The sequence below is a fragment of the Trichoplax adhaerens genome, genomic scaffold, assembly GCF_000150275.1.
Source record: "Trichoplax adhaerens TRIADscaffold_1 genomic scaffold, whole genome shotgun sequence".
Classification (NCBI taxonomy): Eukaryota; Metazoa; Placozoa; class Uniplacotomia; order Trichoplacea; family Trichoplacidae; genus Trichoplax; species Trichoplax adhaerens.
The window spans coordinates 4074255-4091658 of record NW_002060943.1 but is presented as its reverse complement, the minus strand read 5'-3'; the positions used below and the strand labels follow the sequence as shown (position 1 = coordinate 4091658).

At 32.0% G+C, this 17404-nt stretch overlaps 1 protein-coding gene across 1 annotated transcript; it reads right to left on the bottom strand.

Moving 5' to 3' along the window:
• Nucleotides 1–5953: 5953 nt before the first annotated feature.
• On the bottom strand, nt 5954–7126 carry TRIADDRAFT_49618 (uncharacterized protein; the record flags this gene model as incomplete). Its single annotated transcript, XM_002107776.1, has 7 exons — nt 5954–6077; nt 6183–6230; nt 6347–6424; nt 6521–6522; nt 6587–6659; nt 6834–6926; nt 7050–7126. 7 exons carry the CDS (start codon nt 7124–7126, stop codon nt 5954–5956), a joined length of 495 nt encoding a protein of 164 aa, XP_002107812.1.
• Between the last annotated feature and the right edge of the window lie 10278 nt (nt 7127–17404).

Sequence of the window (17404 nt, the reverse complement as noted above, 5' to 3'; positions counted from 1 at the left end):
TGATGAATCATTCTTGGCATTATTGAAGAAGTGGACGACATATCAATCAAACGAAAGATTACTGCAAGTTCTCTATCTTTTATTTTAAATCGTTGCAAAGAATAAACAAATAATCAATCAATTCTTCTTACCGATTTTGAGCTTTGAAGGAGGAACTGCCAAGCTTTGGCGGAAGGAAACTAACTTGGAGAGACTACAACAATTTTGAAACAAATCTCTTTCATCTGTAACTAAGAGGAATCATGGAGACGAGCTACAGTCCGCAGTTGACCACTTATAACTACAGTACTTTGCTCTGTAGCATACAGTGTACAGTACAATTCAGGCAAAAACATGTACGTACAGTACTGTACACTGTAACGCACAGGACATTCTACAGTACAGTACCGCGAGAAGAAACTCGATTGATCACTGAATGATCAGACAACTGACCGCAGCGTGACGTAGAGAATGTGTTATGTCATAACAGTACAGTATTGCTTGACGGAGTCCATCCGCTCGTCCACTACAGTGCTCTATACTGTACAGTACAGTGTACACTAGGGTTAGAAAGTCTCTTCTACAGTGTACAGTGTGAAGTACACTGTCGCACTACAGTATAGAGTACTGAGTACTGGACTGGATGAGCGGATGGACTCAGTCAAGCGTTGTACTGTTGTGACGTAACCCATTCTCTACGTCACGCTGCGGTAATTCGTCTGATCAATCGAGTTTCTTCTCGCTGTAGCAAGACTCTACTTTGGACGTCGATTGTAGACGAGGGAAATGAATTGGAATTTTATTGTCATAATTTGCTTGAACTGGTTTATATTTAGCTCCACTGGTAGAATAATTGATCCATGGATACAGTGGACTACAGTATATGAAGGAAATAGCGAAATAGGACCATTATTTACTTGAACCGGTTTATATTTAGCTCCACTGGCAGAAGAATTGATGCATGGATACAGTGGACTACAGTATATGAAGGAAATAGCGAAATAGGACCATTATTTGCTTGAACCGGTTTATATTTAGCTCCACATGCAGAATAATTGATCCATGGATACAGTGGACTACAGTATATGAAGGAAATAGCGAAATAGGATTACTTATTGTACCATAGGATAGACAGTAGTCTACTGTACTGTATTCAAGTATACGGTATAATAGTAAAGCAGACATAGGGCATATTTTTAGCAGTCTTGATCAATAAAAAATAGAATTTCCTCCGACAGGAAGACCATGGCAAGGTATAAGGAATGATAAAACGATCGAAATGAATTGAAAGCAGTTTTGGACTGGACTTGAATTCAACTATAGCATTTCTATTTTCTTCATCCTCTTATATTCTTGAAATAGGTACCCTTGAGAATAATCAAGAGAGAGAGAGAAATAACGAATAACCGACTTTGAGGAATTCCTCTTTCTATTATCAATGATTAATAGAGCAAATGCGTAAACGTGATCTCCTTAAACTGTATTATAATCATGACTAACAGATCAGCAATTACAATGAATCATTTTGGGGAGTGGAAATGATATGATTTACAGGTCATGTATAGTGCACTTCTTTAACCAAGGAATAATACTAAAATGAAAAGTTACTTGACCGTCCCCCCCCCCCCCCCACTCCAAAAGGAAAAAAATAAGGGATAATTAATAATAACGACATCGATCGATGTACAAGATTCTACTAAAAATGGATCATGATTTACCTATTGAACCTCTCGATAACTTGTCTATGCCTATTACCTAATGAAATCTTGCAACTATTTTCTATTCCAATCTCGTAAACAATGCGTGTACCCTCGTTTAAATTAGTTTATCACTACCTTGACAAATTCCACCGCTAAAATAGCTCTATTATGACGATCAATATTGCCTAAACTCAGTTAAGCTGGTAATTGCTAATAAGAAATTATTATGGAATAACGATAGCTTTGAAAAATTTCATTTCTTGCGTATGATCGACACTCAAGTGGAGTATCACAGCGTATGAGATGGCTTCAATTTGCAAATAAGGCTTATAAATATGTATGATTTATTAATAATACATTCAATTGTAAAGAAGTAACAACACGCTTGATGGCAGTTACCTTTGGAAAATAGATAATAAGGTATTCATTTAAGCTAGACACATTGTTATTCCATATTACTCTCATATTTACAATCGCTATCGCATTCCATCCAGCAACTGTTCAGAAACCTTCAACATTTCATTTAAAAATTGATTTTATGTATGACATTGTAATAGTCTATACTATCGTCAAGAGGGAGCTAGGAGAAAAAAGTAAACAGATAACATTATTCAAGCTATATTGATGGATCTCGTGTTAACCATAATTTGTAATTTGTTTACAATTTTCCAAACTATTTCCTGATGTTGTGACAAGTGATACTTTGTATTTTACAAGTACTGTATTATCACTCTAACCATAGGGTATAAAATATCAGTTAGTTACTTTACAGGGCCATCTTTTTCCCATGCTACAACCTTCACATAAACCAATGATGCTTATTATTTCACCTAAAATACTATTCTAATTTTTACCACAGCCAATATGCGATTCGTATATCGTTTTACTAATACAACCTAATCGCTTCTCCTGATTTTACCAAATGTCCTCCATATTCCTCAACTATTTTCATTTATTGATTGTAATTGTTTATCAAATGCGATGAAGTAGATAGGTTTGTTAATGAATATCTTTCCCACCTCTTTATATTTCGCTCCCTTTGCCATAGGTTAGTCTCTATGACAACGGTTAGTTTCATTTTCGTCTAGGCAACAATCAAAATGATCTAACTTTTCCCTTTGGTTACACGAATTATCAAAGCATAAGTATAGAAAGATTTGAATTTGGCTACATTTCATAGTTGCTATGATGAGTTGGATTACAAAGAAAATCCTACGCCAATACTTATAGATATTTTTATTAAATGATATAATAATATTTAGGTACTGTTTACTTTTATGCTCTTCAAATATTGTTAAATTTGACGTTATAACAAATTTGATCGATTTCAGTGTTTACTATCGCCTTACCGTTACAAAATGAGTTTGACAATTGGAGAGCTAAAGTAATTGTTATCATCTTAGCATGGATATCTAATTTCTTAACCTCATTTTTACACATTATTTCAGCATGTACTTAGGACAAAACTGTCAATCTTTTTTGCCATTAAAAAATGAATTGCATCATAATCTGGAACGGAATAATTATGTACATAAGCCATATTTGGAGAATTAAATTTGTCCAAAACCAATTTTACCATTTTTGATGATCACACCATTAGATGGGTATCAATTTTGCTAGTGATTTATCCAGTTTCAATATCGCATCAAGAATTAAGATACTTTTCTAATTACAGGCAAGAGTATAGAATTATAATATCGAAATGCATAGCATTTCTTTTACGGTTTGATAGACCAGATAGCAATATTGAATAATCTTTTATTCCTTATGTATTTGACATTCAACATCAAGCTATACGGACAAATCTAATAAATCTTCATTATCGATAAGTCAAAACTAATTTAGCAGTTAATGAAACTAGCATTGAAAAGATGCCTAATTCGCTAAAATTGATTCGAATCGACGTAGTGCACATAATCTCATTTTAACTTAAACTGCTTTATCAGATCATATCTATTAATGCTACCTTGATCATACATTGAGATATCAGGCTAATTTAATTAGCCATTTTCCATATACTGTATATTACTTCTTCAATCTACGACCGTTTCATAGTCTTCCAAGTTCTTTAAAGTGTTTCTTACTGCAGTAGTATTTTATTACACTCCACTTTTAAGTTTAGCTCCGGCTTTTGCTACTTTGTAAGGCCTACGAGTATTTAGGCTAAGATAGTATAGGATAACAGATCAGTGAAACTGAATTAGTTTATCCTCATTTCTGATACTACTATTAATCTGCTGATTAGTCAATTAAACTGTAGTATTTCTGTTAGTACAATCATTAAGTCATAAATTAAGAAGATCTGCTAAGTTAAGCTAACATAGCTAATATACTTAATACCGTAATACTTCATTCATATAAGGATATGAAATCAAGAATTGAATTGTAAAGTATTCAATCATATCATATATAAGAAATATTCTTTATTTATAACGATTTGATACTAAAATATTAAATTCGATATTAGATTTATATTTTCATTACCGAGATTGAGAAGCTACGCTAAATGTAGGACCAAAATTCTTTATTTGTTGACTATGTTTTAGTTTAAATTTTATTTCAGTGCTCCACCATAATTGGATATCACACCACGTAAAGGAAAGTAATTTATTAATATAAAGAAGGTGTGATATGCTATCAGTAGCTATTCTAAAAGTCTAACTTAAAATTATGATTATTTTTTTCAGTGATAAATTAATTCATTGTCTAAGGTTAAAGTCATTGTGTAAGTTACCATTAGCTAATAATAAGTTTAATGACTATTAATGATAAATAAACTAACATAGATCTTTTTTATCGAGTAAATTTTATTCTCAATAGAATAACAAATATACTTAAAAAACAAGTCGATGACAATATCATAGCATATATATACATAACAAAAGGGAAACAGTTGCATCAATTAAACATGCAAAAAAAGGATCTAATTACAGTCTTGAATCAAAATAAAAGTTGAAGATCGAGTAAATGATAAAACAGGGTTGCTAATTGCTCATCGTAATAGAAATTGTACATTTATCTTTCAAATATAGTAGATAGAAAACGATAAGTTTGAAGTAAAAAAAGATTGATCAAATCACCCATTAAAACCAATGATACGATTACATAGAGTATAAAAAAGCACGATAGTATTCTAAATAAACTTACTTACTACACTTTGTGAGTATTTGAAGATTCTTAGATCAAAATTTGAACTATTTATTGCAGTCAAAATTAAACATGCCCAAATGTGAAGACTTAAGAGCACTTGGATAGATATCTTACACTCCATACCTGTAAGATTTAGTGTCAAGCGTAGAATATATAAATTAAAAATACTTGCGCTTATACCGTACATACACGAGTTTATCATACACTATAATTTAATTTATAGATCAAAAGTCAATCAGATGAAATATTCTTTCAGGAACATCATTGATCATTATTTATCGGTAATACAATTGCCTTCGGCAAATCAATGCGACAAATTAAAAGGTTTAAAGAGAGTACAGTATTTTCTGTATTTGTAGCCTTAAAAGTATACTACAATAATCTCCTATCAACCCAAATGTTAACAAACACTGCCTGAAGTAATCTTCAGTCAAGGAAATTGTAATAAAACATAAATTCCATATATTGTAAGTTAGAATTCAGACAGATGTAACGAACTTATATAAGCTGTAAAATTATATGTATCATAGATTTACAAAAAATTTTGTCCTTAGCAAATTAAAGATGGGTGAAAACCAATGGGAGATGAAATAATAGACATTTACTTAAACATATTCGGTAATTGTTAAAAAGTATCTTGCGTTTGTAACTAGAATCAATCAAATATTCGACGAGTAATTCCCTATTTGTTGAATATTGATCGTATTGTAGTTCTCTTATCTCGAAGAGATAATAAAGCTAGTAAACAGACTTAGAAATCATAAGCTATGTTTACAAAATATTCCATGAATAAAAAATGGTCGAGCAAATTTATCGTTTAGAGTGCTGGCACTAGTTATCTGATTGTAAACAGATATTTAATTACAGTACTACGAATGGTAATCGAAGAAGCTGCGTAGCACTTGGTCTTGCTTTTGGATCTCTATTACAAATAGGAGAAGAGAAAGTTAAGCTCCTTTGAAAAATAAGATATAGCAAGTTAAATAAAAACTCTAATTTATTACAGTAAGTTAGAATAAACCAGTGGTGGCTTAATCCTTTTCGTTTGTGCAAACTTTAGCAATTCATTTATTGGCGTAAGTAGAAAGTGGTAACAAATATTATATTATTTCTTATGCTCTAGATCACCTTGTTAAACAAGATTTTACAAAATTGACGCAATCTTCTGAAAATAAATCAGTAGACAATTGTGGAGGCTCAGTATCGGAACCAATCTTATATAGTGCCGCTAATTTATTAAATTCAGCCCTACATATAGAATAATAACAAGGTTTAGGCTCACTCAAACAAGTTTTTAAGGCTTCTATAATTGACACTTCATATTTTTATATGTAGCTAATAATTTTAAAATACCAAGGTGGTTTTCCTGTAGCCATTTCAAAGACTGTGCAACCGGTACTCCTAATCATTAAATTGGTACGGTAATATTAACACTTTTATAGCGATTCTTTTGGAATGTTAAGTTATAACAAAGAGGTTTATTCACAAAAATGAAGCATAATTACACCATGCTTTACCATATATCAGATTCGCAGCCGCACACACTTTGCTTGACTACTTCTGGAGCCATCCAATACGGAGTACCTTTAATGGAACTTGCACCCACGGAATTATTTGGACTTCCAGTATTGTTGTTATTACTGTGAGAGTCAGCCTAAATGAGAAAATGGAGGTTACCAAGGAATATTTACCACTTTTTGAATCCTTTATTGATTTATTATTGGATTTGGTATACATACATAAGTCTTTTGCATTACTTTAGAACAGCCAAAATCGATCAATTTGATAACACCAGAAGGCATTAACATGACATTGCTGCCTTTAATATCCCTACGGAGATTGACATTTATAATATGATCAAGTTCAAACTATTACCGCAGCAAACTCAAAAAAAAAAGATAGTTTTTGATATTAGCTTTAATAATGGATTTTAGTAAAGTATTATGAAATATCTAAATTAAAACTGGATATATCTTAGTGTCTTCAATATCCGATTAATCTTACCTGTGAATAATGTTTCTATCGTGAACATATTTTAAACCTTGGAGGATTTGCATTGTGTATCGACTAAAAATTTTCTCATCCAATGGTCCAAAACTAGTTATCGATAGTTATACACAAAATGATTATTAGAGTATTATGCGAGCAAATACGCATATATATGTTATAAAATTATCGCATACTATGAGTTATTTTATCATTATAAGCTTTTCTACTTACTTCTTTATAACATTCGCAATTGTGCCTCCTGTTACCAACTCCATAAATATATTGACCGTATCATTTTCTAAAGCCATACCTAGATAACTGAGTGATTGAGAGATAATATAATTAATGAAAAATTAATACTTACATTTTGGATTCTACAGTATATGGTAAATTGAATAAAACAAGGCTTACGACTGTTATTGTTTCACATTTACTTACTGTACAATATTATGATGACGTAAATTTTTTAGCATTTTAATTTCATGTCGTAGATTTTCATATACTTTCACGGCGCTATCGATATCTTTATCATCTAATGAAACCTGCTTCACTGCAATCTGTTGACCATCATTAGTAAGACCGCAAACCACCTATAATATTAATTAAGTATTGTAAGATGATACTGTCAAGTAATAAAAATGATTAACACTGCTACAAAATTTAGTTATTGAGTTAAAAACCAATATCTAATTTAAAATATTATAAATTTAAAATTCTACAATAAAAATGACTGAGCAAGTATAATTAATTATACTTCTACATGGGTATAATATTCAAAGCATTACCACGCCAAATCCTCCTTTTCCTAAAATTTGACCCTTTTTCCAACTAATTCGCTGGGCATCGGGGTCATCAATATCGCTTGATATACCGTTAAAACTACTGCAAATGGAGAGACGATGGCTACCGGAATCTAGTACAGTATGGATTACTGGCAAATTACTCTTGCTTAAATTTTCAATTTGAGCAGCTACCGATTTTGCTCCGGATCGTGTTAAATCATCGATAGCTTCTTGTGATATGCAACTTAGTTCGCTTGTCCGTCGACTTTGTCCTGATGTATAATTACTCATTTCATCGTCTGCAAAGCTATCCTCACGATGAAGAGGAAATGGAGCTTTTCGAACACGTTGTTTTGTTACTTTGGAAAGGCTTGAACGTGTCTTGTAATTACTATCATCAATACTATCGTTGGATGTTTCTGATGAACCTTTATAACCTGTTACTGATGACGAATTATAGCTGCGACTAGTAAATTCTGAGTCCATACTACCTCTTTTACTACCATTTTGTGATAAATGTTGAGATGATAATCCATTAAAGCCATTAATAGGTAATTCAGATGTATTCTCGCTAGAATTACTATTTTTAGATGGTACCCTAGCTGAAGGATCAAGAGGAATATTTAGTTCATTTCGAGAAGGATCTGACGTCAAGCCATTCACGCTATGGTCATGATTCGATATGGTTGTATTATTTTCAACGAGTAAATCCTTATTTTCGGTTATCATTACTCCATTCCTCTCTATATCATGATTACTTTTAATTTTATTCGCTGTAGTAACTGTGGCATCGCTACTCTCATATTGTAATGTAGTATCTGTTTCACTATGCTCTGTAGTTGATGTAATTGCAGAACTATCCGTCGTTGATAACTTTTCGTAACGAATTTGATTTCTGTTATTGTCTGGTTTCTTTTGACCATCTTTGCAATTGGATTTACTAAGTCCTGACGATATTCGCTCTGAATCTGATTCATTCCTTTCTGAGATACTACTTAAATTTCTAGGTCTCATAGATAGATTAAGCTTGAGTAAATCAGTTACATCAGGCTTGCTAGGTGGAGTTGCTTCCTCTCGGTCATCACTACAATCTATCACTAATGAAGCTGGAGAATCATTTAATGACCAACTTAATGAACTTGATGAGCTGGCATCCATCATTTCTGGTGGTGTCATATTAGCTGAATGATCTTGATCAGTTTGATTTAAAGGGTTTAAACGACCACGTCGATTACTGCGATGGCGTTCAAGACTAGGAGGACTATCTTGTAAGCTATTATCTGTGTTGGATAATTCTACTGGAGTGCAATCGATGGTGTTGATTCCAACGCGATTATCGCTATAGGACTTTGAAGTAGTACTAATGTCTCCATCACAGCCATTTGTTTCTTGATTTGTTTGAGAAGTTTCCGTATCTTTCGATGATAAATAATCTTAAAATAGATAAAAAAAATTATTCTCCATTCAATTATAGTTGTTATAGCATGTATCTCACACTTGATCAACTAGGTTTTATACTATGTACTGGCTATCTAGTCAATTAAATGATTACCTAAATCGACAATATGAGGTCTCCTTGATTCATTGCCAACTCCTTGAGTTTCACGATCTGGAATTGCTGGTAATACAATTGCCTGTTGATGAGAAAAAAGAGTGGTCAGAAAGGCAATGATTAACCAATGAAAACATTTTTCATTAGCCAAGCAATTTCTTTTTCTTTACTTACAGATGATGGCTTAGGCACTTCATTTTGAACTGCTTGCAATTTGATTTTACATGAAATCGGCGAGAAGATAATTCATCATATTGATGATTCGTATATATTTAATATAATACACGACTTGATTACATTTATTTTATGGCCAACATTTACATTTTATTGTACTCTAGGGTATAGATTTACAAACCTGGTAAAAATTGACGTGATTGACCAGCACTTTTTTGATGGAATGAGGATAGTGAATCAGATGGTGTTTTTTTCCTTTAATTAGAATAGTAAAAGAAAAAAACATAAGGTAAATTATCTTTAAGTAAATAAGAAATAAACCCTACAAAAAAATTGTTTGGATTCTCATAGTACAATATAAGCCATGGTTCCTACGCTTCAGAAGGAAATTTTTGATACAAATAAAATATAATACATTTTTTGATATACGAGTAATTAATCCATCTCTCTTTGAGCTATCTCAAAAGATGGTAGTTATTCCATTTAGATTTGTATAAGATTTGTAATCAAAACTGCGAAAATCAACTTGATTATCCTCCACATGCATGATTTGATATGGTTTATGAACAAAAATAAGCTAGTAAAATAGTTATTTATTTTTAATTGCCATGGTCTTAAAAAAAGCTATTTTCAAATGACTTTAATAGGGTTATTAACCTATCTGTTTTTGATATTTATCCTTACCTTTCGTTTTTACCACCACTCAAAATTCTTCCTCCGCGCATTCCTCGTGGTGGTGCAAGTGATACTGTAGCATCTAAATTAATTGCCGGAAAGCAACTATTGGCAGGATTCTTGTTATTTCCAGACACGGATAGATCGAAAACTTTTAAGCGAATTGGTTGTGAATCTAATTTAAATTTGAAGCAAACATGAAAAAATTACTAACGCTTACGATACTGCCAGAGGTGACAGCGACTCTTCAGTCTCTAATTTTTATAACTACTCTTAAAATATTGATTTTTTTTCCTAGTTCTTTTAATACTGTATATTTAACGCATATAGATATGCTGCCATACTAAGTTGAAATAGGATGATTTTACCTGATTGATGAGAAACTTTTTGTGTCCATGTGCCTTGTAAGGATACGCTGCGCGATATATTTTTATTTTTCTCTGAACTTTTATATCCTGAGCTACAGGAAGAGAGTGTCTTTGTACTTTGGATCCTTCCTTCGCAACTTTTATTCTTTTGATCTAATCGCTTTCGATCAAATGAAATAAGTCGAAATCCGTTTTGAGATTCGATTATCGGTTTTGTAGTAGGTTTGATAGGAGTCGATTTAATGTCTTTCCTGTAATTGAAAACATTTATTTCCTTATTGTCAGCATAAAGATACTGTGAATTAATTCTACCTATTCCTTCTACTGGCGATGAAAAGTAAGCCCTGAGGATAGTAGATTAAATAGCTTACCAAGACTCTGTATAATTATTTATTATTTATGTATTGAGGTAATACTAACGTTTTCTTAATCTTTTTAGGCTGTTTTCTAGGAGATTTAAGAGAACCATTTTCTACTTCTCCATCTATTGACATAATAACAAAATCCAGATTAAGATACACGTTCTACTATGTCACAGCAGTTGCTAATATTTTATATACGAATGCAGTATTGCTATTTTCTCTTACTTTTCGCTTTTTCTTTGGCTGTTACTGATGTTGATGTGCTGGCATCAGCTTGCTATTTGTTGTAAAATAAATCAAATTTAGAATAATATCATTTTATTATAGCTTACAATGTGATATCTATCAAATTGGAAACAAGTTTTAAATGAAAGTTTGTATTAAACATATCGAGTAGACATAAATGATCGTACTTTAGTATCTGTTTGAGTAATACTGTCATTATTTTCCGCTGGTGGTTCCGATATATCAACTTTCAGATAGGTTTGTTCTGCCCATGCATCTAAGCCATAAGTTATGAAATAGGTTATAAATGTACCGAAATTATTTAATAGGATTAGTAATGTTGGCTATTTCTTGTAACTAATACTACAGACATTCAATATTTTGGCCATGTAGGTTACCTCTTAATTTTGCTTTAAGTCGGCTTGTCTTGGCTACATCCACCGGTGTTAAACCATCATTATCGACTAAAGTAATATCAGCTCCATTATTGAGTAAAGTTGTTGAAACAATTTCATGACCACCTGAGGCCTAATAAATCGATGATGGAAAAATAATTCAAGACTATCAATATCTATCAAGTTGGAGCTATCGAGTGAAGATAATTTTTAGGTTATGATCTACTCTATGATACTGTTGATTTTACTTTTGGGTTACTATGGCTATAACCAAACATCCAACTTCGAAATTTAAGTGTAAAAACTTACGGATAAGTGGAGTGGAGTTTCGCCTTGATCACTGCGTGCGTTAACGTTAGCGCCTTTTTCGACAAGGGTATTGACAGCTGCTACATGGCCACTTTTCGATGCATGATGGAGAGGTGAATAATTTCGATTATCAGCAATATCTATCATTGAAATAGAATAAAATAAGCTTATGAATGAAGTTATCATCAAAACACGTAAGTTAATGTTATTTCCAGAATACTATTAAGATGGTTGATGTTAGAGAATGATGTTATAAAATTGAACTTACCTATATTAGCTTCCGCTTTATCCAGCAGTAAGCAAATAATGGTCGTTGCAATATCATTATTGGCAGCAGCAGCATGATGTAAAGGTGTATAGCCATTAACATCTCGAATGCTAGTTTCACTAAGTATGATGGGAAAGGTATAATATAATCAAAATCAAGATAGATATCACGTTAATTCCTTTGCTTTATCTGAACTGCCTAGTAGAGTCGAATTTTGAAGGGATTATAATTAAGGTGCAATTTCGTCAAAGATTATTTGGCTGGCAATTCTCATACAATCAGGTAATACTGAAATCAATTTCTTATTACGGCTAGATGTTAGATCAGACTATGAGTGTAAATATTTGCCAGAGAGTTATTAATATATAATTTAGTCAAGATATCTCCCTATAGAAAAATTTTAGTGAACTAATCTTCTTATCTTATCGAATATCCTATACTAAGCCGAACTCTTTCCAATTCGATGCCATTTTAAAAAATGTTAAAGATGCACCAGCTAGTTTATTGAACGGACTTACGCGCTGTATTGCAATAATTCTGTTACGACTTCTACCGGCTTATAATCTCGTTGAAGGGCTTGATTCACTTTATAATCAAGTTGAAAAATGTCCAGTTATTGGATTAGAAATTATCAACTAGCAATATCATAATGGTGTATCGATTGAAGCAATATTCTCGTACCTTCTGTAAACATTTTGATATCTCTTGTTACTAATAGTAATGGTGTACAACCTTCAGAGTTTTTACCATTAATGTTGGCTGCTTTTCCGCTAGACTAGAAGAGAGAAATGGAACATAAACAATGATTATACTATTTGAATGGGTTCCATCTTAATGTTACAGCCATATTGGGGCTAAGTGAATTGATTTTAAATTATCTTTTCATTACAGAAGATAGTACTAGTGTTTATATAAGAAAAAGAAAATAGAAGCTACCCACCAGAATTTTTCTGACTATTTCAGCGTTGCCTTGCCAAGCTGACTGCAAAAGTTTTTTAGTTGAAGGACCTGAAAAAAGATGGATAACTTTGTCATGTAGGGATCGGTGAATGGTATTTCCATATCACTGCTTAGAATAGTTTGATAGTTATGCATTCTTAGAATACATAAAATATAGTTGTCAGTATATAAGCCCACCTGGTTCTCGAACGGTGTCTGTAGTGATTGCATATGAGATTTTCAATGGCAAGGGGATGAGAAATTACATAAGGACAAGAAGAAATATGTAACATTAAAAGATTATTCGGGTAGTGTCAAGATAAAATGGTAAGAAAAAATTTAGAATTGATAATACTCTCTAAAGTACTATCAAGAACTGGTTGATTACCTAATAAATATCCTTTCATATCTATTTTTGATTTGTCAAAAATTGTTTCTTGTTCTGCATTGCGTAGTGTAGTATCCGCGCCATACCTTAGCAGCAATTTAACCATCTACAAGCCAAAAAATATCGATTTATTCATTTCCAGTAATGTTGAAGTTTGAAATGATTCAATTAGAACTTTACGAACAATCCAAGAAGGAAGTGCAATTTTGTCTGAGACGTTTATGATTTAGAGTAAATAAGGAGTGATTTTAGAGGTTTTTACTATCCCCTGTCAGCTATTGGTGGCTCAGAGCCAATATGAATGATTTAATAGATTTTATATTTTGAACTAAACTTGTTTTAGTGGCTCAGAAACAATAATGAGTGATTTCCTTGGCCTTTTACTATTCTATCCGAGCCGTTGGTGACTCACAGCGATTATGAATAATCGAATGGGCTTTTACAATTTGAACTGAGCTATTTTATAGCTCAGAATCAATAATAAACTTGCAAGCTCGCATATACAATATTTTATTTCTAGGTCTATTCGGTTTTCAGGTTAATTAGGAGGATAAAGAGATGTGTTCCAATTTTTTAACTCTATTTAATCTGTTAATGCAATAAAAGTTTTTATATCATGGAGAAATACTTACCGGCAAGTTGTTTGCCATGACAGCGTACATTATTGGTGTATTGCCGGTCTTTTTCTCTTTAGTATCGATATCAATCTAGTAGGTGTATTCAAGAAAAGATATTGAACTGTTATTGAATGCTTTAAGCTGTCATTTATTAGCAATAGGGAAATCCCATGTATATAGATATACAGGTAAGCTATATCTCTCTAATTAGTATTATATGTAAAGTACAGTAGTCATGAATACTCGTAATGGCATGGATTTCTAGATCCTCAGGGGATCTAGAAGTCCTTGATGAGGGCAATTATATTCATCATCCTTTTGCTAATAAGTTAAATTTATGGAAGAGAAATAACCGATTGCGTATAATTTCTTATATGGATAGAAGTTGTCATTATTTCTTATTAATCAACTACTGAATGAACATTGGTAGTAAAATGAACTGAAACTTAAAAAAAGTTATCTTCAAGCTAGCTAACTACTAGAAAGAGGCCATTGCTCAATCTACAATTAGGACCCTAATTTTAGGGTTTTAAACGCTACCTTCGAGCTTTAATTGACTAATCTTAATGATGAGAAATTATCAACTTATTATCATCGTACAGTTTTAACTTATCGTATTTAATACTCTGAGTTTGCGGATAGTTGAAGTAGGGAGTGCTTAAGATTGCTAGCACTCAAACTTTTAATCATGTTATATAAAAAGGTAAAATTAATGAAAAGAATCAGATTACACACAGTTGATAAATATTATAGGTAGGGATTGATTATATATAATTATTAGATTAGGTAGCATTTATGGATCAGGAGAATGATAATTACAATCGGTTAGGTTGCTTAGAAATTGATAGAAAATGAGGACAATATTGACTACAATATGTAACAGGAAAGTACCAGTAACTTTAAAGTGCTAGTGGGGTAGCTCTGTAATTTATGGAACTTAAACTGTGTTTTATTAATTAATGCAAATGTTTTAAGTTTCTTATGGTTAAATAAAGATAAAATCAATATTCAGATTTTTTTGACTGAAGCTCTGTTAACGCTAACAATGCTCTCAACAAGTTATAGGATTTCAAGAGAGAATATTAGAGATTGATAAAATCCTTAGTAAAGAAGGGTATGTAGAACTCTGGTAAAGCTAACATAATGTCATTGTACGATTTTAGAAGGGAATGCTATGTAGAGATCGATAGAAATTTCAAACTACTGACATGTAAAAGCTTTGATAGAGCTAATATAATTAACGTTAAAATATTTAAGGGAAACATTGCTTGAAGACTACTCAAAATTTTAAACTAAATCAGATTATACTAAAGGTAGTCGAGGTGGTGTTGTAGGTAGCTTACCGGACTGCCTTTACGTTGAAGAAAATTTTTAACTCGTTCAAGATCACCATTCTAACAAGAAGAACATTTCAATTATCAAATGGATTTATTCATTGAGTTAATTCAGTGATAGATTATAAAAGTATTCCTATCTGTTAATTTACTGAAGCTGATAACTCTACCTAAGAATGACCTATGTAATTAATATTTGAACTAATTATTTAAAAAGTTTGTTTTGGTTATCAAGTGTTACAAGTACACCCGAACATACAAGTAATAAAATCAGATTTAATCGATTGCAGTTAATGTTAGAAAAACACAGACTTACCTTCACTGCTTCAAAAAATATTGTGATTAGATCAGTTTTATCATTACTAAATGATAGAAATTGGTAAAAAATGTTAGAATTGTATTAGTTAAAGTATGTAAAGCAGTCGCAAGATACATGAATTAAGTTAGATTTAATAGGGTATATTTAAACAAGCTATGGGAATTAAAAGGATCATTCTTTTTTCACGGTTATCTATTTTACTTTGCTATCTAGATAGAAGGTAATTCTAATGATATACGTTTTATTCGTCTTCCATTTCTTATTCTATCAAATTGTACTGTTGTTATTTTACTACGCTTTAAATCTTCTTAGGACTATTGTTAATTCAAGATCAGTATTTTATTCCTTTCTAATAACAATTCCTAAAAGGGACACTAATTTATTCTGATTCTTGGTACGCATATTAACCATTAATTTTAAACGTCTATACAGCATAGGCGGTAATTGCTAATGGGAATAGAAACTAAGAAATCAAGAATTTCCCTTCTCATTCTGTTTTTACCTTAATGAATTGTTAAAGATAGCCGATGAAACCTCGTAGTAGACACGTCGCAATTCTGGCAACCGGACCTTACTTTTGGGTGGTTTTTCTTCTTTATGACCAGTAGAACCAACCTTCATCTTGCTATACTTTTATGCAGCAAGTACTGACGTCAATTTTTATGATATCATGGATAATAGTCGAAGAGATCATTCGCTATTACAATTACAATACTAAGGAGATCGACATTAATGTCTTAATAATAATAATTGTTGATGGCAAATGATTGAATTATAGTAAAAATAAGGAGATGATGGACGATTACGTCGGTAGCGCTAACCGGATCAAGGCCAGTTGTCAATTGTGCTGAGGCGGAACACTTTTACAGCCTAAGACTACAACTGATGATAGGCCAATCTTGGGCTTAATGATGTAATGCTAGTTGATTACTCCGATCGATGAGTAAATGCGTGACAGAAAGAAATAAGATACAGTTAGTGGGAGGGGGGAAGAAAGCTAATATAGGAAAACTTGGAGGGAGGCGAAGGTAGATAGTCTGGAATTTTAACGACTCGTTTGAGCACACAAAAAAAGTAGAAATGTAAAGAAGTTAAAGAATAGCTTTAATAATAGTAATTATGACTGCTTGTCTTTCTTAATTTTGTCTCGTTTAGCAACAAGTCAGCTATTAGTACAGTAGTGGATGTTGTTTTAATGCTATACTAACCATGATGATAAGTGTCTCGACTATTTTTTGATGAATTCTAAAGTATGACTATTGTCATACGCATTTATTTTAACAATAGTTTAGGCATTTTTAATAGAAATTTTCGACCAATAATCGGCATCATTTTGAACTCAATGGATAGTCTTATTGACAAACTATCCATGATGGAATAGAGAAAAATCAATAGATTTAAATTATCAATAGTTTACTCAATTAGTGCCATGAGTAAAGTTTACAATATTTCTACTGTCGCTAGATTCATATCGTATTACATCATCCTCCTTGCTTGGATAGAATTCTACTCTTCTACAAGATGAGTGTTATGTAGTGATTGGATTGTATGATGCAGTAAAAATCCAATTAAAATTGATTAAAAAATGATCTATTTTTCCTTCTTAATAATCTAGGATTTTTGTACGAACTTAAAGAGCCTGAAAAAAAAGTATGTTACAAATAAATAGTCGTCAATCTTATGCTGGCCTTGCATGAGCTGGCTATGGATGAGTAAGATAAACATTTAAAGTACTCTATACTACTGCTGTATAAATTGACGTCAGTACTATCCAAGTAGTAATTCATCTTTTCAAATGGCAATGAGCAAGGCGTCTATTTAAAGGGTTAAATAACAATTCTATTGGAGATTAGCGCCAGGTTTCTCTGTACTAACGCAT